Source organism: Phyllostomus discolor, chromosome 5 (genome assembly GCF_004126475.2).
Source record: "Phyllostomus discolor isolate MPI-MPIP mPhyDis1 chromosome 5, mPhyDis1.pri.v3, whole genome shotgun sequence".
Taxonomy (NCBI): Eukaryota; Metazoa; Chordata; class Mammalia; order Chiroptera; family Phyllostomidae; genus Phyllostomus; species Phyllostomus discolor.
In genome coordinates this window covers 156,339,743-156,363,878 of record NC_040907.2, presented here as the reverse complement: position 1 = coordinate 156,363,878, position 24,136 = coordinate 156,339,743, and the positions used below count along the sequence as shown (strand labels likewise).

At 49.8% G+C, this 24,136-nt stretch overlaps 1 protein-coding gene across 2 annotated transcripts in view; it reads right to left on the bottom strand.

Annotated features, from left to right (window-relative positions):
* Positions 1-23,376, bottom strand: part of SORCS3 (sortilin related VPS10 domain containing receptor 3) — a 551,877-nt gene extending 528,501 nt beyond the window's left edge. Inside the window, exon 1 of one of the 2 annotated variants that reach the window (XM_036027268.1) lies at positions 22,079-23,376. In XM_036027268.1, coding sequence (XP_035883161.1) covers positions 22,079-22,705 — 627 coding nt within the window. In that variant the 5' untranslated portion in view covers positions 22,706-23,376. The remainder of the gene's footprint in view (positions 1-22,078) is intronic. The other variant, XM_028514086.2, reaches the window with a different exon arrangement.
* Between the last annotated feature and the right edge of the window lie 760 nt (positions 23,377-24,136).

Below are 24,136 nucleotides of genomic sequence, written 5' to 3'. Positions count from 1 at the left end.
GTGTCACAGTGGAAAGGCCCGGTCAGGGTGACCGTTGTCCCAGCTGGTCCCTTCTCTGCCCCTTGAAATCACAGACTAAGTGAATGTCACGATCGTGAGTGCCAAGGACTGAGTCCTTCTCAATAAAAAGTTCCCCTCGATCCCCCAGAGAGGCTGGGAGCTGGTGCTTCTCTCCTTCTCCGGGCAGCTGGTTTTCCTGAACGCCCTGCTCCTGGCGAGTCTGGTCCACAGCAGTAGCTAGGTACGTGTGCGGTGTGCATGTGCTTTTATGGCCTTCATCACTATTTATGAACTCACTTCAAAGGGAAGTCATTTCCATCCAGGAAACCTGACATCTGCTGTTCCACACCCACACGTGCATAGGGATCAGATAAACCGCACTCGCTTCTCATTCCCGAGAACAGAAGGAAGTGTTTTCTGGGTGTCACTTGGGGCAGCACCAAGCCACCTACCACACATCAGAGAAAAGTCAAATGGCCGGTAGGCTCCACTTCCAGGTCACTCTCCAGTCCCCAAACAGGCCACAGTCTCTCATGCCTCCCGGCCTTGCTCCATGCTGTCCCCTTGGCCAAGAATGTCCCTCACCCCCACCGTATCCTCACAACCCCTTCTTCAACCGTAAGATGTGGGCCCAGATCAAACGGCCCTGATCCTCCTCTGTGGGTGAATGAGGCCTTCTAGGAAGGAGCCCCTCCCTCCTTTACAGTGTAGCTCCTCCACGACAGTGTGGCTCCTTTAGGGCAGGGACCACTCCTTATGCGGCATATCATGTACTGGCTGGGGCACACGTCCCCAGCACCTGCAGCAGTCCACGTGTGCCACGGTAAGCGGCGGGAGAGAAGCCAAGAAGCCAAGATCCTGGTGCTCGGCAAACCGTCACTGCCAGCTTCAACTCTTCCAAAATAAAAGTTACTTTTTAAAAGTAAGTTTTGGTGACTTGAGTGACTAATTTCACGGACCAGAGTCCCTTAATAAGATCGAGGCGGAGCAGTGGAGCAAACCGCGCATCCTCCTGGAGCTCTGATTCGCTCATCCGTGAAGCCAGAGAAGGCGGAACTGTGGGCTCCAGGCATGGCTCTAACGCTCTAAGTCACTGAGGCAGGGCATGGCATTTCCACATCCCGAGACAGAGGCGTCTCCTACTCCAACGATGATACCTCCAGGCACTTGACTGCCCTCCTGGACTGGTATTGTCCCTTTCAGTCTCCCTTTAAATACCCCTTCCTGTTCATTCCTCACAGTGCACTCCGGGCTGGAGATGGATGACAACTCCCCACGAAGGGCAGACTGTGAAGACAAATGGGCCTGCTGCCTGGTCGAGCTGCCCTTGCTAATGCCATGTCACTCAAAGAGAGCTTGCCCCACTCCCACACACCCTGGAGCCTAACCTTGGCCAGGGCCCCCGGCACCAGCAAAGCTCCAAAGCTCTCCCACGTCTGCCTGAGCAGGGCTAATTCCGTTACTTCGCAAACATGGCTCGGAGTACCTGCACATCCTGTCACTCTCCTCGTCCATGACAAATGCCTGGCATAAAAATTACCTTCAGAAATGTGTGAAGGCAGCAGCAAGCACATCCAGAGGTCCGGGGAAGGTCAGAAGGCTGGAGATTGGTGCAGATGATCTTCATTACTGTGCATCAGAAAAATAGAAGGGGTAAGAGGAGTAGGGGGTGCCAGGGTGAAGCACAACACTACTGGTTCATTCACCAGCAGCGTGCCTGTGTCGAAAGTCTATCCAAGTTGCTCAGCAACCAAGAAAAGGCATTTCAGAGAGCAAGGGGCTAATTGGATAAATGAATTAATTAAACATTTCTGGAGTCAGTGGCATAAATGACACAAGCTTGATTGGCCAGTTTCTTGCTGGCTAAAGTGTCTTCCCTCCCCTACCTGAACTTTGGAGAGGGTGGGAATGTGCAACCAAGTGTCAGAGTCTATCTTGGGAGAGGTAAGTAGGGGAGGGAATCTCGCCTTGGGAGAGAAGTTGAACTAAATGACACCCAAGGTCTCTTTCAACTCTCATACTTGATCAGTTTTGCCCTGCAGGGTGGAAAGGGCAAGAAAAGGAGTGAGTCCCCATTCTGGCAGCCTGAGGGGAACTTAATAACCTGCTTTCCCACAGCATCTCATGGGGTTTCCCTTTGCTGTATTTAAAACAAACAGGTTCCCATGAAAGCCGATAGACAGACGGCAATTGTTAGGGCGTTTTGTGGGAAATCGGATGTTTGGTTGGTGGTTGCTTTCCCGCCTTGTTCTGCTTTGCTTCCTCCCCTTGGCTTCCTTTAATTACAATAGAACCCCACCGGTTGCTCTAATGATGGAGAAGGCGTTGTTATATGGAGCTCACAGCAGAAAGGAGGGAGCAGGCAGGCGGTGAGGCGGGTGGGCAGGGAACAGCAGGGAAGGGAGAGGAGGGCAGCCAGCAGGGGTCAGAGCCTGCTCTCCAACAAGGGACACAGCAGTGTGGGCCTCAGGTCTTGCTGCCTGTTGACAATGGGCTGGAGCCTCCAGGCAAGCCTCTGCACCTCTCTGAGCCTTTGTTTTTTTCCCTTCCTCCAGGGAGGGAGAATGGGGTTTACAGCGTTTTGATAACAATTGGCGCCATGGCTAATTACATCTCTCCCTTGCTCAATTACTAAGGGCTGCCCACTGCTGACAAAAATAAACCCAAGTCTGTCAGCAGGACCCTCAGCGCCTCCATTATTCAGTCTCACTTCCTCCCGGTGTCTCCTGGTTCCCAAACACTTCTTGTTGCTTCTCCTCTCCAAGGTGTTATTCAGCCTGCTCCTGCCTGGAAGCGAAGCTGTGTGACCATGGCAATCTGTGTCCCCTCACCCATAAGCTGGGGATCAAAATAACTCAAACTCATGGGTAGCTAATGGGGGAGAAATGGGAAGACACATATCAAGCACCCAAGACTGGCACCTGGCACATAGTAGGTCCTCAATAAATGTTAGAACCCATCCACACAGGCTTCACTTTTGGTTCCAATGTTGGTTTGATGGTTCCATCCACCTACATGTGCTCATGTTAGATTTACAGTCCCCAGAAGACCAAGATCAAGTGTGAATCGACTCATCTGCACCCAGATCATCACTGCATGGCTCAGCATCTTTCACTCCTTTGAAAGGCAATGATACTAATGAATACAGGGGACGACTCACCTGTGGAGTGGGTTTGTTTCAGATCTCAGCTATACAGAAAGAAGTCTCCCATAAATAAAAGGCTGAGACAAAATCACAAGTTCAAGACCACGTAGATGTGGGTGGCCCGCTTGCCAATGATTTGGCACAACCCATCCCTGTTTTGAGAGAACAAGGTAGAGGGGAGGGAGGGAGGCACATATCTCTGGGTGCTAGGAAGTGTGGTAGTCTTTATAAATGAAGAGCATGGCATTTGAGGAGGTGGAAATGCCCATTTCTCAGCCCTGAATATCACAAGCCTCTTCATTCCCAACTCCACGAGCCTCTGTCTCGGGAGGAATGGCTAAGGGGAGGAAAATATTAGGAAGGGATCGAAAGCAGAAGAAAGGGATAAACTAGAAGTCCCCGTGCTTGCTCAGATACTGACCAAGAGAATTTAGTTGCATGGCAACAAACCAATGGGAGGTCATAGTTCAGTAGTCGGAGTTTCTGTTTGGGCAATGAAAGCAACTGTGGAAACAGAGTGGGGCTGGTTGGACGACAGTGTGGATGTCATCAATACCCCTTTAAAATGCTTCACATGGAAACAATATATAGACTAAACAAAAAATAAATAAAACGTAAGGGGAAAAAGAAAATAGTGCTCCCCTCCATTTCTCTTCTCCTTGACCAAAGAAAATCCACTGTAGAAGCACCTCACAGGGACAGAAGCCAGCCTTTACTCAGAGCCCATCCCTCACCCCACGGGCTCTGTGATGGGTCAGAGAGGAACATGCTTCTCTGGCCTGGAAGGGCACTGGCCTCCCTCTCCCTGATCCAGCTCCAATGGCGGGTGAGTTGGACGAATCGTCCAGGCTGGGCCTTCAGGAGCGCCATCCCTACGACACCTCTCCAAACCACCCAATACAGCGGAAGATTGCCATTCACTCTTGGGAGGGCAAACTGAAAATGCATGTTTCAAAAAAAGACACAAAAGCTGACAACAGGTAACATGAAAAAATGTTCATCATCACTAATTATCAGAGAAATGCACATCAAAACCATAATGAGATACCACCCCTCACCTGCTGGAATGGCTGTTCTCAAAAAGACAAAAGGTAGCAAGTGTCGCTGAGGAGGTGGAGAAAAGGGGTCCCCTGTGTATCGTTCCTGGGAACGTGAAGTGGCACAGCCATGGTGGAAAGCAGTACAAAGACTCCTCAAAACTTTTAAAATAGAAGTAGCAATCGATCCAGCAGTCACACTTCCGGGTACCTATCTAAAGGAAATAAAATCAGTATCTCCAGGAGGTATCTGCACTCCTATGGCTCACCGCAGCATTACCCACAATAGCTAAGATACGGAATCCATCGAAGTGGCCATCAACAGATGGATGGATAAAGAAAATGTGGTGTGCCACATATAAAATATTATTTAGCCTTAAAAAAAAGAAGGAAATCCTATCATTGGCAACAATATGGATGCACCTGAAGGACATTGTGCTAAGTAAAATTAGGCAGGCACAGAAAGACAAATCCCGCAGGATGTCACATACATGTGGAACCTCGAAGAGTTAAACTTAAAGAGTAGATTATCGGGGCGGGGAGATGTCGGTCAAAGGGTCCCAGGTGTGTTCTGCAGGATGAGTAAGTTCTAGAGGTCTAAGGTACAGCCTGCTGAATACAGTTAGTAGTACTTCAAGGTGTTGTACGCTTGAAGCTGGCTAAGAGCGTGGATCTTAAATGTTCTTCACACCAATAAAATGGTTAGTATGTGTGGTGATGAACACATTCATTAGCTGGATTGTGGTAATCACTTCGCAATGTATCCGTATATCAAAAAATCACATAGAACACCTTAAATATATACAGTTTGATTGATTATAACTTAATAAGGCTGGAAAATAAAATTCAAAATCCTCAGGAAAAGGAACTGAGGGAGCAAAGGACTAATGTAGGAACTTTCTTTTTTTCCACAGCAGGGAGAGCAACAAATGTAGGGGGTCCTGGGCACAGGGAAGGGTCAGGGCCAGGCAGGAGAACTGAACACACTCTCTGCATCCCCCGTTTCGTATTTTGCTTCCAGCAAACCTTGGCCCCGCCCCCATGCCTGAGAGGAGACACAGGCTCTGGGGTGCTTTGGCTGTCCTTCTGTGCCTGGAAACTCCTTCTTCTTCCCAAGTGATAACCCATGGGTGGCTCTGCTTTACTTGCCGTAAATTCGCAATGAGTCCCACCCAGTACAGAAGAGAGTCAGGACGGATTTGTCAGCAGCAGGATAAGTTCTCCAATGAAAAAAAAAGCAATAAAACCCATGTTTAGGAAGCCACCTTAGTAACTTAAATCAAGAAGCCCCGTATGACGCAGAGCCTTGCGGCACAGGACACAAGCCATTTTGTATGTCTCGTCTTCAGGGTCACCTGCTCTTCTTTGAAGACCGTCATCCCAGCCTCCTGCCATCCCCAGCCCCTTCAGGGGAAAACAGAATGGGGATACAGCTCTCCCTGCCTGAGATTAAAGAGAAAGTGAGGGCCACCACAGGGCCGCCTCCCCATGGGGTTTCTGCAGGAAAACGCCCAACCCAGGAGAAGGGAAATAACAGTGCAGGGGGACGCAGCTTCCCCCTCCCCTAAAGACACACACCCTCACAGAGGGAAGTAATGGCTCACAGCGGGCAGGCCCACTACAGGCTAATCTTCAGGACCTCCGATCACCTTATAATCATTTCCTGCCCATTGTCGAGTACCTTCTGCCACAGGACAGGCACCCCGCCAAGCATTTCAAGCTCACTAAACCCTCACAACAGATGCACAGAATAAGGATTATAACCCCCATTTTATAAAGTAGAGAACTAGGTTTCAGAAAGGAACTTGCTCAAGGTCACACCACTAGTCAGTGGGGGAGCTAAGATTCAAAGTGAGGGCCCTCTGACCCAAACACTGCTCTACCACCCAAAGCACCTGTCACCCCATAAGTCATCCAATGTATTCACTCGGCCCAAGGCTCCCTACATGGAGAAAAAGCCCTGGACTGCATGGAACTCAATGGAAAACTGAAGCGCATCAGGGTGTGGCAGAAAGAGCACTGGACTAGGAATCAGGGAGATGGAGAGTTGTGGTGGTGCGGGGGGTGGGAGGCCGCTTTCGCTGTCTCGGTGGATGTGGGCAGTCCACAACCTCTCCTGACCACACATCCCATATCTGGATAAGGACGTGGTTAGACCATTACATGTTCTTTCCAACTCTAAAATTATTTATATTTTAAGAGAATCTTGCAGAGGACAATGTTTAACCAAAAGGAATGACTCTCAAATGGTCAGGTTTCTGGCCAAAAAGAAACCGAGCCAAGAATGCTTTCTGCTGCCTCTCACAATCACACTGCAAGCTGGAGAAACTTCTATAATGTCATAGCAATGACATTGCCTTAAGCGGGCCTGTAATATATGGTTTACGATGCCCTTTCAAATATATAACTTCATTTTGATCTTTGCAACTATTACACAGATTCAAAAACTTGAGGCTCAGATGTTGACAGACTGGGGCCGTCCCATAAAGCTGGTAGCTGGTGACATGGAGGCTTGTCTTCCCATTTCAGTCTAACCACAACCCAAGTGAACGCTCCTACGTGTCCTTGTGCTTGGAGCTAGAGTCCTATTGCAGAACGAGCCCATTCATATAGCAAGTAAGCTATCATCATCATCATCATCATCATCATCATCCACACTGAACTCATCTGAGCACATCATAGACATGAAGCCATAGCTGTTGGAACTATTAATAAAGGAGGCTGGTAGCGTTTCAGTGCACACAGCCAAGCACCTGCCATCTCCATCTGCAGGTGAGACAGGCCCTGCTCGGAGGCCCACATAACACTCACCTGACCTCCCTACTATTTTCTCTCCTCATCCCAGCTCCTGAAAAAGGCACCCTGATGAGTCCTTCTCTCCTAGACGCGATTCTTGCAGCATACCTCAGTCTGGTACTACACGCAGGCTTGGCTGAAGCAGGGGATCATCAGGGAACAGCAGTGTCTCAGTGCTGCCTGCCTACACTCAGTTACAGGGTGTGACAATGGTGTTTCACACAATGTACTCAGCTCTCCCCACCCCTGCTCCGGTTCTTTAAAAATTCACATGTGCACAAGGAAGAAAGAAAACACAAAACAAAACCAGAAGGGGAGAAAGGCAAATCTTGAAATGAATTCAACTGCAGAAGCTTATGTTCCTGCAGGCAGAGTAGATATTAATAATTCAACAAAATATTACAATAATTACTATACTTTGCAAAATCACAACAGCGCACGTTAGCACAACTCCTACCAATCTCCCTGCCACTGCCATTAATAAATAAAACACAGTTCCCTATATTAAACTTGTTGTTTAAAAGCTAAATATTTTATCAGCACTAATATATTTTAAATAATCAGTCAACACCGAGAGAATCCCTGGCCCCACACTTCCCCTCTCCTCCCCAGTAAGTGAAATCCCATCTTCACAGCTAGAACAGTAATTGATTTTAATTCTAGCAAGAGCACACTGAGTGTTAGGGCTTGAAGGCCCCATTGAGGGACCTGAGGACCACCCATCTCAAACACTCTGCTGGAATCTGATGAGGCTGCTAGAAAGAGAGTGAGAAATAAAAACTGGAAGATAAATTCTTCTAGACCGTGAATCCAATCTACCTCATTCAGCTCTAGAAAAAAAGAAGCTATGAATTGTAAAGAGAAATGAGTGGCCAGGAACCACCAAAAGACACACCTAAGTATACCTCTGAGCACGTATGAGGCTAATAACCTTGAAAGATAGGTGAGCCTCGCTTCACGCTGTAATTACGACCCCACAAATCTTCTACATCCAATCTCTCAGGTTACGTTGATTTTACCTGCTCTATCAGTTAGCTTTTGCTGTAAAACAAAGCACTCAAGTCTCAACCACTTATTTTCACAACAGTCATTTATTCTCATAAATGCACAGGGCAGCTCAAGGGTGGCTGGCAGAGCTGGGCTCTGTGGGGCAGTTCTGTTGCTCTCGGCTGGGCGGGGCTCGGCTGATCTAGGCTCCCTGTCTTCCCAGGAGCAGTAGGCCAGGCTGGGCATTTTTCTCATGGCCACTGCAGAGGCTCACCACAGCAGGTAGACACACAATGCCTCTTGCTAACTAAGCTTAGAGCTGGCATCTCTTCTATTGACCAAAGCAAGTCACAAGGCCAAACCCAAAATTAGGAGGTGGAGAAGGATGCCCTTTTCACCGAGAAAGGGAACTACGAAAGCCCAGTACACAAGGAATGGTAGGGAGTAATGAAGAATTATACAGAGGAGCCAACAACACAAATCAACTGCACCTGCTGAATGTTTCCTCAGTTGACGGGTCCCCACCCAATCCCACTTCCACCACCCAAGCCACTGTTGTCTTTATCTATAGCAACAGACTGGTCTCCTAGGATCCATCCTATTCTTCCTCCCAACCACAGGGTGGTCAGAATGGTTTTTTAATGTCCATTTAATTGTATTACTCTGCTATGTTAAGCCCTCCCGTGGCTTACCCCTTTGCTCTAGGATAAAGAAGAAACTCCTTCCCCTGGGCCCACAAGGCCCTGCTTGGTCCTACCCACACCTGCCTGCCTAGCTGCATCTCTCACCAGCCCCCAGCCCACAAACCGCCTGCCCCAGCCACCCTGTCTTTTCTGTCCCTTTTAGATACTTTGCCCCTCATGCCCCAGAAGCTGTGTGCCGGAACACTTTGCCCTCTCCTCTTCACCTCATTGGCCCTGAGCATCTTGGAGATCTGAGTTCATCTGCTTCTGCCTCTCTGTCCTCTGCAGGTTAAATGTCCCTGCTGTAGTCTCTGATTGTGTCACGGCCTCCCCTTCAGAGCACTGCTCAGCACTGCAAACTCAGACCCGGGCAGCGCCTGACACGCAGAGGGAACTCCACAAATATCTGTTGAATGCTGGTGAACTTTTAAAAGCTATTTTTAATTTTTAAAGTAAAAGGTAGCTAAAATTGCCTTTTCTATTAGTTTTATATTGAAGGTATTTAGATAATGTGTCTACAACAGACTGCTCTATAGAGGATTTAGTCCCCACAACATACTGTCACTTTATAATAAACCTGCTTGTGATGCATCAGGGCCTTTTGAAGGGTTCTGTGCCACTAAGTTGAACAAAGCCACGGGTGTCACAGGTCAGGCAGCTCCAACCCTTTTCCCCACCCTCATCAGTCCCTGAGTGGGAGGGGAGACACCTATAATCCAAAACCAGCAGACGATACAAACCCAGCAAGTGATGTAAGCACTTCAAAGATCCAAGGGGAAAAAATTTTTGACCCTAACTTACTATGTCCAGATGAACCATCAAGCCAGCGTGAGAGCAAAATAAATGTTGGACGTGCCAAGAATGAGAGAAATAAGAAGCACTGCCGAAGCGCTGCGTGGCGATACGATCTGTTCGCCAAGCCAGGGTCTTTTGAGAGTTCAAAGGAATCTCTCTATATTTATATGAGGACACAGGAATAAGCATTCTCATGCGCTTCCTGAGAAAGAATATTTGAGGACATACCACAGAAAAATGAAAACCATCCCCCAATAAGAGAAAAGAAATCCAAGAAACAGATGCACTGTCCCAGGAGTAGAATGAATAAATACCATATTTTCCCATGTTGAATGCACACTTTTTTTCCCAACTTCTTGAGGGAAAAATAAGTGTGCATTATACATGAGTATAACGATTTCACGCCATGGGTATAATAATGGGCATAATAATCTTATATACAATGTGTATGAAAACATGGATGTGCATTCTACATGACAAAATAGAGTGTATCCAGGTACACTCCCAGGGAGACAGGCCTGTAAAGCAATCAGGCCGAGTTAGATGTCCAATAACAATACAGTTATGAAGCTGGAATATCTTAGTACTGTGGCGGAAAACAGATGTTTCTTCTGTCTATGGGGAAGATAAAAAAGTTAGCAACTCAAAAGAAAAATGCAAAAGGCTATACAAGAAAAGTAGCCCAAGCTGATGTGGCAGATTTCTGAGCAACTGTCAGAACATGAAATAATCTATTTTACCTCAAAGATCAGCAAACTCTTTACCAAGCAACACAGCTTTAGTCATAAGAATTAGATCCATTTCCTACCCTGTTATGGGGTTTTGTTGTAAATAATAAATACAACCATAATATTCAAACATTATATTCTTTTTTCTTCATTGTGGTGTTGATTACATTCAGTGTATTTCCTAAGTGTGCTCCAACTGGCACATATTTTAAATGATCTCACACTGTTCTTGGCCATGTTTATCTAAGATGTACCATAGTTCACCATGCATAATGCCCACTTTTCTCCCCAAATTTTCGAGGGAAAAATAAGGATGCACATTATACTGAAAACACCTGGTATCTGTTCTCGTGCTTTGTAATTATGTGTCACATAAAACTTCTTATACCATAACATGTCCAAAAATAAATACTAAAATTCCCTTACAATACAAAAAACAAGTATCTAAATACAAATAAGTAAATGATGGAATTCCAAATTTAAATGAAAGATTTTTTTCCCTGAAAGTTTGGGCCAAAAACATGGGTGTGCATTATACGTGGGGTTGTCCAATACACAGCAAAACACAGTATTTCCCACACAAGACAATAAGCTTTGTGGGTACCAGCATGCATCATATGCCTTTTTCATACTCTGCACCACTAGCCACATTTAGATGCTCCCCAATACTGCATATTATCTGAAACGAATAAAGCAGAGCAATCAATAGAGGTCAACTCCTGGAACAAATGTTTTTCTTAAACATCAAAATTATACTGCCATCTGAGAATTTTATTATATCAGATGTGACTTGAAATAAATTGTACAGCATTCCTGGAATACGAATCTCAAGGTTTTTAACACCGGGGATGCATGCTACTGCAACTGTCTCATTTGTGCTGGGAGAAGGCAAAAAACGTGGATGTTGTACGTGGTCTCCAGTCCGTTGCAGAAGGCCTCCCAGCTCCCGAAGGAACGAAGGAGAGGGAAGGGGAACCAGTGCCATGAGTTCGTGGCGACCCCCGTTCACACCACTTTGAAAAGCAGTCTTTTCAAAGTGCTTCCAACGCTATCTCATCACATGCTCCCATCTCATAAAGGGGGCAAACAGGATTGTCCCCATTTCACACCTGAATATCACATCTAGTTTATGGTGAGATGGGCCTGCATCAATTTATCAACTCTTTCATTTCATAGATAAAAATAACCTGAATCCCAGAAAATTCAAATAAACTAGCATTGTGTACCAAGCAAAAAAGAAAAACAAAGGAATGAATGAATGAATGAATGAATGCACATATGCTTGGGATAAGGCCAAATATATGAATGATTGAGAAGCATTTTACATTTTTTATCATCAACTGAGAACCTCTCCTTACTATTGCACCCACTTAAAAAATAGCCTCTAATTCACAGACATATGAACTATCATATCTGGATCTTTATTCACTTACACCTAAGAAAAGGTAACTTGCTGAAGGTAATTATGTAAATCAAGAACCCAAGTCTAGAGGTCCCAACTCTGGGGCCCACATTCTTTACAACCTGTCATGATGGCCCTCACTGATGGCATCTTAGAAAGAAAGACACCAACCGTAAGCTCAGCTGCTCCCTGCTGAAACCCTGATGAGGTTGAAAAAAAACAGGAGTTGCACTCCATTCCCAGCGGGGAGGTCCCATGCCAGCAGGCAGAGGGACGCTGTGTATCGTGAAGCCCAAGCACATGCCCTCGGGTGAGCTGGGGCTCCTTAGCCCTGAAGAATAACAGTGGACGACTCACTGAAAGGTGTGTGTCCTCTTCTCAAAGCCTCAATGCCATGTTGCTGCCACTCATTGTAACCCTGGACTGGGTCCCCCTCTTCTGGAAGATGCCACTGTAAAGGGGGACCCTCTTGGAACCAGAGCCAGTGACTTCATCTCCATCCCCAATATGTACCGTGGTATGGCCCTAAGGGTATTTTTAAAAGTATGAGGGAAATTCATAACTTGGTGTGATGGTTAATTTTATGTGTCAACTTGACTAGGCCATGGGATGCCCAAATATATGATCCAACATTATTCCAGGTGTGTCTGTGAGGCTATCTCTGGAGGAGATTAATATTTGAATCAGTAGACTGAGCAAAGCAGTTCGCCCAATGTGGATGGACCATGTGCAATCCATTGAAAGCCTGGATAGAACAAAAAGGTTGAGTACGAAATAATTATTTCTTTCTGCATGACTGTCTTCAAGCTGGAACATTGGTTTTCTCCTGCTTCAGACTCAGACTCAAACGAGAACTACATATGCCATCAGCAAAACTGGGTTTTCAGCTTGCCTGCTAAAGACTGGGGACTCCTCAGCCTCCATGCAGTGTAAGCCCATTCTTTACAGTAAATCTCTTTATACATACAGATATACTTATACATATATATGCACATATATAAGAAGATAATCACTATGAGGGATATTGTATAAAATATAGAGAGAAAAACATGCCCTGAAGGAATGACTTGAATTCAAGTAGTTTATTTGGGAGGTGATCCCAAGTAATGCTGATAGGGGACCAGGAAAGTGAGAGCGGAATATCAGGGCAGCCAATAAGGCAAGCGAGTTACTTTGGTAGACAACTGCGGCTTAATCCCCCTGGAGACTCTGGGAGACAGTGTAGAAAGCCAGCCTCAGAGCTGTCGCATCCCAAAGGGCAAGGAAGCTGGGGGATATATCCAACTCCTACTAGTCATTGGTAGGTGGCTGCTCCCTACGTCTTGATGGGAACTAATCTCTGACAATTCCAGCCTGTGCCTTGCATGATCAAAGCAAGTTGCAGTGGGCAAACAGGCCCTGGTACAGGTGGTGAGAAGTCAGGCCAACAGGCAGAGTAAAGATGAGGGCCGAGGAGATACGGGCTGGGTATCATTTTATCTGCTACAGATTGCTAGACATTCAACCTTCCCCACTTCCTGCCTGGGCAGATAATGAGAACTAACATTCTTAACCGATGAAATAGCCTACTCTGCTAGACCCTTTATGTGTATGAATTATCCACAACATTCACAACAACCCTACAAGCTTGGTATTATCCCCATTTGACAGCCAATGAAACTAAGGCTTAGAGACCTATTCAAAGTCTCCGTTGCTTAGGGACCTTCTCATGACAGAAAAGACATTTCCCAGTTTTAAGAAACCTTCCAGTCGAAAGTTTGCCTTCAAGCATGAGTGACACTGAAAGAAGCCCAGTGACATGAATGGCTCTTTCACCTCTAAAGAGACCCCTGCCACCTTGCAAAACAAGCTTCTTTGCATCTCCTTTCATGGCCGTGAAACCCTTGCTGTAGACAAGTCTCCCGCTACGTATAACCGCATTTGGATATGGCCGCTTGAGCTGCTCTCCCAGCCCTGAAAAATAAAAATGTTCACCTCAGTAATTGCTCTCCATCTCCCACTGAGAACAGATTTTAAAAAGAAATAGTGCACTTCTTATGCATCAGCGTAATCTTTAACCTGATTCTAGCCATCTGGAAAAGAAACTGCCTACCTCACCATAGATGCCAAAAAGACTTTGAGAACACTGGAGTCAGGCCTGTGGGACCCGAGAACCAGCGCCAGACAACTGTGATGTCCCAGGGGTGCAGACCTTCGGTCTGGAGGCAGCCAGAGGAGGCCGGACCCGTTTTCGACCCCAAGACATTCATTCTTCATTCAGGCAGTTTTAAGTATTTATGAAAGTATTTATGTCACTCAACTCAACAAGCTCCTATTGACTGACCACCGTGCACAAGGAAGTGAGAGGCACAATGACAGGAATGGCAGAAGAGACGGGAGAACCAAGCCTGGCTGGATTTATATCTAGAGCCTTAGTTGAGTCATTCATGAGTTGAATGGACTGCAGAACATTAGTACAAAGCATCCATTTCCCGTTTTCTGCAGGAAGAGGCTAAATGATTTCGGACACCTCTAGCCTGTGCCTTGCATGAATAATTGATGGGCCACAAAGCAGTTGCCAATCAATTATTCATTTACGGACCACCAAACACCCCCTCACACAATGCACCTGCAGGCCACTGCTGCTCTTCTCTACTGCGGGACAATTCCTTACGGGGTATTCTTTTATTATTTCATCCTATTATTTCCACTTCTTTCCTGGGACAATGCTCCTTCAGGTGTCTGTGTAGGAATCTCAGACTCCATTTTTGGTGCATAGGGTGTAGGCAAAAAGAGAATTTATGCCTATAACTCAATGGGTGTCAATCACTACAAAATACCAATGGTTCTGGCCAGTATAATAATCCTAGCAAAGAGGCTGCAAGCACTCTGCAGATAGTTCTAGCCACAGATATCCTCAGTTTGCATCAGGCACAAAGCAAAGCTAGGAGATCGAGAGGAGAAGCAAACCTGGACCATCAGGCCCATCTCATGACCTTGACATGGATGAGTCTTGGACACTATGGCCTCTGTTTGCCGACCAGCCCAGCAGCCCACGTTGCTCCCCCTTTCTTCAGGAAGTCTTCCATGAGTCACTATGAGGGGTCATCATGGATGCCCAGGCCAAGTGAAGCTACTCTTCATCTTTCTGAATACCTTTCTCAACCCTTCACTCCCTGAAATCCTGGAAAAAGTGTTCAAATTATCAGTTGTAAATTAGTGTAATCGTTAACCTGCTTCAAACCATCTGATTTTAACCATTTCTACTACAAATTCGGAGTATGAGTTTCTAGGAACCCTTCACTCCCCTGTCCCATTCCCTGTGTATTTCAGCACTACACGGAAGACAGACATCACGACCGCTCATCCGACCGAGGCCATGGGCTCCAGGAGGTGGTTGAAACAAGCGTCTCACTGAGAACTGGCTTCTAGCCAAGGCTTTGCCTTCAGCTCACTGAAAAACTTGAAGCAAGCCCCTCCTTTCTGCTTCAAGGTTTCCATCTGCAAAGGAAAGGAAAGACCCTCCCAATATCAAAATAACAACTAAACTGACTACGAGTATCCGAAGGACTTACTACACAAACCAAGCACTTCTTTTAAGCAGTGTGCCGTGTGCGTTTTATTTAATCCTGACACCAGCCCAGGGGGAGAGGTACTGTAATCACAACCCCCTTTTTATAGATGAAAAATAGCCACGAAGGGTGGTGACTTACCTGACGTCACACAACTGTTAAGAGATGCGGCAGCATGCACACCCGGGCGGCTGGCTCCAGAACCCAGGCTCCTGTTCCCTGGATGCCCTTGCTTCATGTTCCCAGTACGCGAGGATCACATTCACGATGGGAATCCTCCACAAGCATGAACTCATAAAAAGTCGTACCGTCACGCCCAGGCTGAAGAATCCTAAGTCCACAACCTACTAGGATTCCTGATTACCCTACAATAGCTCTATTTCCAGCTATTCCCCTAAACTAGCTTCTCTTCCAGTGTGTGCCAAGTAACAGGCCCCTACTTAGCACTGGGTGCAGTTTGACTGACCAAGAGCCCTGAATGGCTGGCCCCGCACCCCCTGGGTCCCTGCCATCTTGAGGAGTTAATAGCAGAGAGCTACTTGTGCGATCCTGAAGTTCTTAGATGCCGTTGCTTTTTTTTGAATTCACTATAGCACATTTATTAGTGTACTATAAAGAACAGCATTTCCATAAATAATTGAGCCCAAACTACACTGATCAAAATAAATGAGCAAAATGTTCCTGATGATGCAACCAGGCTTGATTCACTCACTAACGCCAATAATGAGGTGACTCACAAGAGGCCCCATTAACGACGATTAGGAAGATAGAGATTGTCCAACTTTAATGAGCTCGGTATTTATTGTCTGCAGCCACAGTGGTGGGTGGGCCAGGGTGGGTGGGCAGGACGGACACAGCACACAGCATGGAAATAGGAAAAAGAATAGATTTCTAAGTCTCCCTGGCTAGCCTCATGTATACTCATCCTAATCCTCAGTCTATCCTACCTATAAAATGGGCAGCACTCTATCTCACCTGAGAGAAAATGCATAAACACTCCTGTCAGGAAAACAGTCTATAAACCCAAGGGGAAAGGAGAAAACCAGGAGTGAGCAGAGGACAGCCACGCACAGAGGAAGGACAGCAGGGGGTCTGTGCTGTATGGTGCCATGTCTCTGTCTGAGCTTCACATCCCTTATCTCAGCGCTGAGTGACGTGGTAGAGACAATTTTCAAGTGCATGTCTACCTTGACATTCCGTGAGTCCAAGATGCCTATAGTGTCTCTCATGGTGACCCTCTCTCCTCTGAGCTCATAGCCTGAAACAACCACCTGCTAATTAACCACACATCATCCCATGGCATCGGTCTTCTTATCGTGTGTTATTTAACTTTACAGAAGAGCAGTCTCATATCCAAAGCATATCGGAAGGACCTTAGGCAAACACTGTCTTATGTTTGTTTGTCCTCTCCCTCCATCACACCCCTACCAGCCCCAGGGCCCAGAACACTGCCACGTACAAAGGAAACACTTAACAAAAGGTTGACTGTCTCACGTGAGCCCATCTGATCTCTAGAGTATATGAGGAAGAAGCCAGGACTGCTGACCAGTCCCTATTCCTACCGTACTGAGTGGAGTAGAGACGCCACTAAACCTTATGTTAAAATTCATATATGAAATGATAAACCAGTGTATAAACTCAGTGCTATTAAGAGAAAGCAGTAGACTGCCCCACCCCATGCCAAGGCAGTCTGTGAATTCTATGAGCACTTAGGAAAAGGGGAAATTAATGCTTCTAAGGGAGGTTCTGTAGAGGTGCTTGTGCTGTGTTAGAATCTTGAACTGAGCTGTGAATAATGGGTGCATCTCAATAGAGGGTGACCTCAATTGCTAAGGCTTCCAGTCAAGAGGGGGCCTGGGACAATGAAGGTGCTGCCTTAGCTACCAGTGAAGGAGTCAACCAGGGAACAGTCAAATACAAAACTGAAGAAACAGACTCAGAACACATGCAGTGAGGGCCCTTGAATGCCAGGCTAAGGGTCTTTTGGATTTGAATCTAAAAGGCTAAAGGTACTCAAGCTAGAATGTGGACATGCTATTTGGAGTACTCCTGGTGATAGCAGCTGTCAAGTTATGAACAAGTGAGAAGGAAATCGTCAATATCCAAAGGATGAGGATTTCGGGTTTCTTTGTAACCTCTGCTACAGGAGCCTTGGGACTGTCACTCCTTTACCCACGTACTCAAACAGGACACAGTACCTACTCCATGCCAGGAAGAGCTCTCTCATCTCTACTCACTGCCAACAAAGTCAGCCACCCACCAATACCAAGGGGGTGGGTATCGTCAGCCAAATTCCATCCATTCCACAGTGCCAATCTGATGCCTCCAAGTGGCCCGCCAGGCACGAGCACCCTGTGTTTTCCACCTCCTCCTCCACAAGCTCTCTTTTTCCCCAAATTTGTGGACAAATCGCCCTATGTGGGAAGTATTTCGAGCCAGCCAAGAGCCAAAGGAAGCAGGAGACCAGCAGATGAGCCAAAGCACCAGGCCTCAGGTACACCTAGCCTTGGGTAAAGCCTGGGCCTTTGGACACACCTTCCCATCTCAGTCTGTCTGTGCTGCACCTCTCTGCTCCTTCTGGGATGATTCAGGGCCCACACAGTCATCCGCTTCCTAAATCCCCACCCCCTCATCAAATAACCGATTTACACAGCCAGAAGGAAAAGCACTTCTCCCTTCTGCCCTCTGAGCCTTCTTGCCCCTGGAGCTACATCCCCTCGCTCCCCCTTAAATCCAGCACAACTGGAGAAGCCACTTCCTGGCATTCCTCCCTTGTCAACTCCAAAGCAAGCTCCAGCCACTGCACTTGTGCAATCATTCCATCAGGCCTCCCGGTTAAGGAGTTTGCCACTTCTGCTCGCTTTGGAAACCGCTGCAGGATCTGAGAAGCAAATGACACTCTGTAAGCCAGACACCAGAGGAAGCACAGAGCAGACAAGTAGACTGTGTCTGCCCCCTCCCAGTCCCCCTCCCCCAGGGCAGCAGTGACCAGGAGCAATTAGTGCTTTTCTGCCTTTCCCAGTGACATCTCAACTGAGACGGTTCCCCCGTAATATTAATTAAAAACAGATTCTTTTTGGCAAATGGCTTCTGTGGCAGGCTTCCTTATGAGGCCTCCGAGAAGCAGAATGCATTAAGATATTGTGACTTTGGGGACTGTGAGCCGACACGGTGAAGGCTGGACAACCCAGCCAAAACCTATTTGAAAAATCTGTTTGGGAGCCACAGTTAGATGCTCAAGTGAGTGAAATACAATTACTCTGATCAAATCTGCCACTCTTTTGCACATTAGGATTAAATATTTTAGAACACAATTCAGCTGAATTAGGTAAGGGTATGAAATCCCCCCTGGGAGAATCCGTGTGTCCCCACTTCCTAGCACACCCAGGGAAGGGTGATCGGCAGGGACCTGGAACTGTCAGCATCTCCCATTTCTCTTCGCCAAGGTGCAGTGTTGGGCACAGCAACGGAAAACTATCTGGCAAGTCATTCCAACCAGACACACTGCAGGGGCGGCGGCGAGCTGCTGGAAAGCAGTGAGAATCCACCCAAGGAGAGGCGGCGCTGTCACCTCAATACCAGGAATGGGGATCCCCACCAAGGGTTACTCCAGGGAGAAGGGGGCCTTCACAACTCTCCCCAGCCACTTGCCAACTCACTGACCCAGTAAGGAGCCTCCTTCCTTCTTCTGTGGGAGAAGGGCAGAATGATGTTTTCCTGTCCCCCTGTAAGCCACGAGAACAGGGCTCCCTCTGGGTGTTTGTGAAACATTCTCTAACCCATTAATCACCAGGATCCCAGCTGGAGACAGCTGGAGAGAATAAATGGCAAATTACTCAGGCTCCAAGTCCAAGTCCGCTCACCTCTCCCCCAGAACACCTGACAGGGCAGGAACAGTCAGCAAGGGACAGTGACTCCACTTCCTCCTGATGCCTTCTGTCTCAAGCCTGGTGGGCACCGCCCCCACAAGCCATTGCCCGCCCCTCCCCCCCGCCCCCGCCCCCACTCCTGGGACCGAAGTGAATACATGTTCCAAGCCGGAGACAAAGATACCTTCCACCATTGAGCCCCTGGGCATGCGCTGGACCCATGGGGTGGATTGGAGGTCCTGGCCTGGCATGTTCATGTCTGCATGCCTGGCTGCTGCGGACTGCCAGCATGGAGTTCAGCTTCCAGCTCTACGGGGGACTGAAAACTCCCGGGAAAGGAACTCATGTCAGGTAATGAGGGCCACCCAAGACACTTGGGAGCAGAGCATGTAAATTAACCTGGTGGCCTTCCCAGAGTAGGACATGTTTAACACTTTTGAAGTCAGAAGAGAAGATGGAATTCTCTTTCGTGTCAAAAGAGCCTGATGCTAGGGCCCAAGTTCTCTGCCCTGGGCCATCCCTCTCCACTCTGAAACCAGTGATGAAGGCACCTTGTGGAGGTTCATCATCCCCACCACTCCTCCCCTGGATGTTATTTAGAGCACCTTCTTTCACTGCCCTCAGGACAGGGATGGAGGAGAGAGAAACCAACCAGGTAATATGACAGAAACTTGTTTCCCCATTAGTCTCGCAGGGGTTCTTTCCGTAAAGTTTCTCAAAGACAGGGTCACGTTACCATGTTTCCCCATCTTCCCTCACAGCAGCCCAGACCTGACACTCAACGAAGCCTTTCTCACTGATACGGTGTGCAAAGTGTGGTCAAAAGAGACAGGCCCAGCCCAGGAGCAAAAGAGACAGTCCTCTGGACCAGGGAAAGAGGACACCATGGGGTCCCTGCACCCATCTATGCTACCTTGTCCTTTGCCTGGACTGTAAGACAGGCCACCAGCACAACCAATACACCCCCAGGGGACTGTCTGTAGACTGTCCAGATCTCATCACTGTTACTAAGGATGCCAAGGCCAAGCGGTCCACATCCCAGACCCTCCTGTTCCTCTCTTAACTGGAGAACCATTTTCCTAGAGCTCTCTGGGCAGGACTTGCCCCCTCACTTCCTCAGCTGTACAGCTCCGTGGACGATGGGCAGAGAAGGCTATGCTCATTTAACTCCTGTTTACACAGACCACTCTCTAAAGTCCCATCTTCAGGGGCTTTGTCAACAGGCACACGGGTGCACGCACGCACACACACACACACACACACACACACACAGAGTCCTTGCAATAAAAGCAGAAGTGTAAGGAAACCATCCAGGCAGCGTGAGTTTATACTGTCTAAATGTGTCAGTCAGCAGTAAAGTCACAGATACTAAGGACACTAAGGACATCACCTCCTCCTCCGAGGACACAGGTACTTTAACACGTCCTCCTCATCCAGTGAGAACACAGAAAGGAACACACACACACAGACAACCCTGGGAACTTGTAAGTCTTCAGTCACCCATCCCCGCAAAGGGACACGTTGCCCACCCCCCACCCCCAGAGCTGCCCACTCCAAAGTTACAGGGGTCTTCACTGGAGGCAGATGAAGCAGCCAGCACCCAGTCCTTCCCACCCAGCACCCAGCACCCAGCCTGGGCTACCCGCGCCCTGTCGGTAGGAACCAGGGAGTCTGTGCTCAGGACTGCCGATGTGCTGCGCTCTGGAGGCTCCTAGCTTTCCTGGTACTCGCTTCTCACCCCCCACCCGTGACAGCCCCAGCCAGGCCCCGTTTAAAATAAGGCGAAGATTTCCCAGCGAAATCTTTAATGCCAGTCATGAAGAGATACACAAAGGGAGGAGGGCGGTGCTTTCCCATCGAATGAGCTCCCCAAGCTGCCTGTGCAGACATCCATCATCCTCCTGCCCGACGCTGAGTTGCCATCTATCCCGAGAGCCAGAGAAAAGGATTTTTGTGAGACTGGCTGAAGTGGGGGCAGCGGAAGTGAGTGGAGTGGGGTAAATCGCGGGAGGCCGCCCCGCTCCGCCCAGAAAGCCAACATTCCCCCGCTGCTCCTAGGCTAGGCTGCAAAGCACAGGGTGCGGGGAGGTGGGTGAGGAGAGACCCCTCCCTGCGCGCTCCGTTCTGCGGGAGCTGCAGCGGACAGAGCTCAGAGCCCAGCGCCGGATCTAGAGCTCGGAGCCACTGGAGTGCACTCAAGGGCGCCACCTCTCGATACAGCCGCTTCCAGGGGAACCTGGCCGCAGAGAAAGGAGTAGTGGAGAGGTGTGCTGAAGACACCCAACTCCACTCGCGGAGCTGATGGTAGTACGGGACGAAGCAGCCGAGGCGAGCTTTTTGGTTCAGAGGCTTGTGTGTGCTTGTACATGCTTGGTCAAGGCGTGCGGAACGGACGCTGAATTTCACTTCACACTTGAAACTTTTGGGGGACCTCTCCTGTAGCATTCCAGGGCAGCTGCCCAGGTTTGCAGGGGGAAATCAGTGTCACCGGAGGCCAGACTTGGGTGGGCTCGGCCCTGCTTACCGCCAGGGCTGGGAGAAAGCGTGCCGGAAACGGAGGGCTGGGACCCTAAGGCAGCAGGCGTAGGGCGTCCCGGGTTCCCTTCCCTCTGATTGGAGGGGAGACGGGGAAGGAAGCCCGGCCGTGGCGGGGATGCTCCCGCCTGTCCAGCCCCCCCCCCCCCAGCGGCTTCCTCCCCAAATCAGCGTTCTCACCCACGAACTGAGTCGCCCAACAGGAAAACTCACGCTCCAAGCCGAGCACCACAGAAAGGGACCACAGATCCCTCCTCTGCTCAACTTTAAGCCCCTTCTTCCTCTTCTCCCTTCACGGCAGCCGCAATCCTGGGGTCCCCAATAAACACAGACACGGGCGCTCACATACACACACCATCTTCCAACAAACTCCACTAACCTGTTGGGGGCGTGGGGGACGCTGGATGAACCTGTTGTCTCTAAAAGTCATGGCGCCCCCCCAGCCCACCCCAGACCCTCCAGGAACTATCTGTCCCTCGCTCCTGCCCCCATTCTCCCTTGCTGTGGGGAGTCAGTGGGCTCCGCCACCGCCGCCCGGGCGGGTACTCACGCTGCTGTTGTGTCCCGACCAGTGCACCATGGCTTGGTTGTGGGCCGAGTCCCCGGTCAGAGCGAACGAGGTGCTGGTCAGCCTGAGCTCCTCGGCCGCCGCGCCCCCGGCCCTCGATGCCTTCACCTCTTCCCGGAGACCCTTGGCCAGATGACGGCTTCCTTTGGAACCATCGGATAAGGCAGTGGCGCGGGTGTCCTCTCGTTCCAGGGCACTGGGGGGCTGCGCTCGGCGACTCCTCCTCGAGATGCCAGGTTTGCCAGTAGCCAGTATGTCCTGTCCCCACCGTGCACCTGCCGGGGACAGCCCCCCGGCTTCTCCCTGCTTCTTTCTGCCACTGATGCCGCCCGGATGGAGCAGCGGCTCTCGTCCTGGCTGGTGCCCCAGTGCGGCGCCTCTCCGCGCCGTCGCCAGCTTCTCCGGCCACTGGCTTTCCACTGCCCGCGGCAAGAGAGGGAGCAGCACCGGGGGCCGTGAAGCCGGGCCAGTGGGGCTCCCAGGACCGCTTGTCGCACCCCAAGTGATCTCTGCACCGGCCAGGACCCACGTCGACAAAAGCAGGAGCCCAGTCCGGGCAAGGGGCGCCCCTGGCCAGCCTGTGGGGCGCTCCGTGCGCGCCACCTCCATCCCGCTGCGGCTGCCGAGGCTGGGGCTGCCGAGTGCGTGGAGCCTGCCGAGGTGCTGGTCCGGCGCGGGGGTGTGCGTGTGCGGGCGAGCAAGCCAGCGAGTGTGTGTCGGGGGAATGGGGAGGGGGCCTCCTGGAAGAAGGTGGCTGGGGCTGGCGCGCCTCCTGGGTCCTCTCCACTCTTCCCTCCTCGCTCTCCCTCTCGATCTCTCGCTCTCTTGTCCACAGGATTCCAAACCCAGGAAAAAAAATTATCAAATGCCCCTTCGGTGCTTTTTTTCTCTTAAAATAAGATCCCCCGCCCCAAAAATCTTCCCCACCGAGCTCCAACAGAAATTTTGTAAAAAAAGGAGTGTTCAAAGGTAAAGAGAAAACCCTCTTTTAAAATATGAAAACCAAGCCAGGTCCAGGAGAAGGGGCTGGACCCTAATCCAGAGTCTCTCCAAAATCCAGCCTCCAACCTGCTCCCGGTGATGAGTTAGGAGACGCTTCTCGCAGCTTTTAGGGGGTTACTCTTCCGGTCTGTTGGGGTGGGGTGGGGGTGGGGGAGATGGCACGCAGGGAGGACAGAGGGGGTCTCAAGGGAGGAGGCGGAGTGAAGTGTTTTCAGCGCCAACTGTTCCGGTTCGGGAGCCAAGGGGGAACCCAGCCAGAGCCTGAGTGTGGGGAGACGGCACACAGAAGCTGAGCGCGGGATGGACCAGGGACTCCACTCCCGGCTCCTCCGCCCGCCCCTGCCGCTGCTCAATGCACACCCCCCCCCCCCCCACACACACACTCAGCCTGCACCCCCTCCTGGGCGGGGGCTCGTAGAGTGCTCCTGTGCGCCTGCGTGCGCTGAGGCGGGCAGGCTGGCGAGGGTGAGGAGAGTAGGGAGTCCCGGGGTGGGGGAGCCGGCTGAGCCAGAGCTGTCCGGGTGTGCGGAGGTCCTCGGCTCCCTGCGTGTGTATTTGCACGCGTATGTGCAGGTGTTCGTGTGAGCGAAGGAGGTGTGCTCGGGCTGGGGTTTTGGGCAGGCCGGCTCTACTTGCATTTTCATGCCTGCGAATTGTCAGAAAGGCAAGGCTGAGAGCAAGGCAGGCGGCTCAGGGCACCCCCCTTCTCCCCGCGCCCAGTGCACCCACGGCCCCCTACCACACACAGTTGTAACCTGGTTGTTCCTTAAGCCTACAGAAGGAACGGGGGCGAGAACTGGGAGGATGCAGCGGTGGCATCAGGGGCTTGCCCTCTCCTGGGACCCCAGAGGTAACCGGGGACTGGCACTCACCTGGAGGATCCAGACACCGCCCCCCGCCCCCCGGCCCCCGCGCCTCATCTTGCCTAGATTCATGTCTGAGCGTTTCTGAGCGAGCTCAGTTGTTCTTTTAAAGTGTCTGCTGCCAGCTATGGGGTCCAGCCCTCCCATAACCCCCTGCAGAAGCGCAGCTGGAACC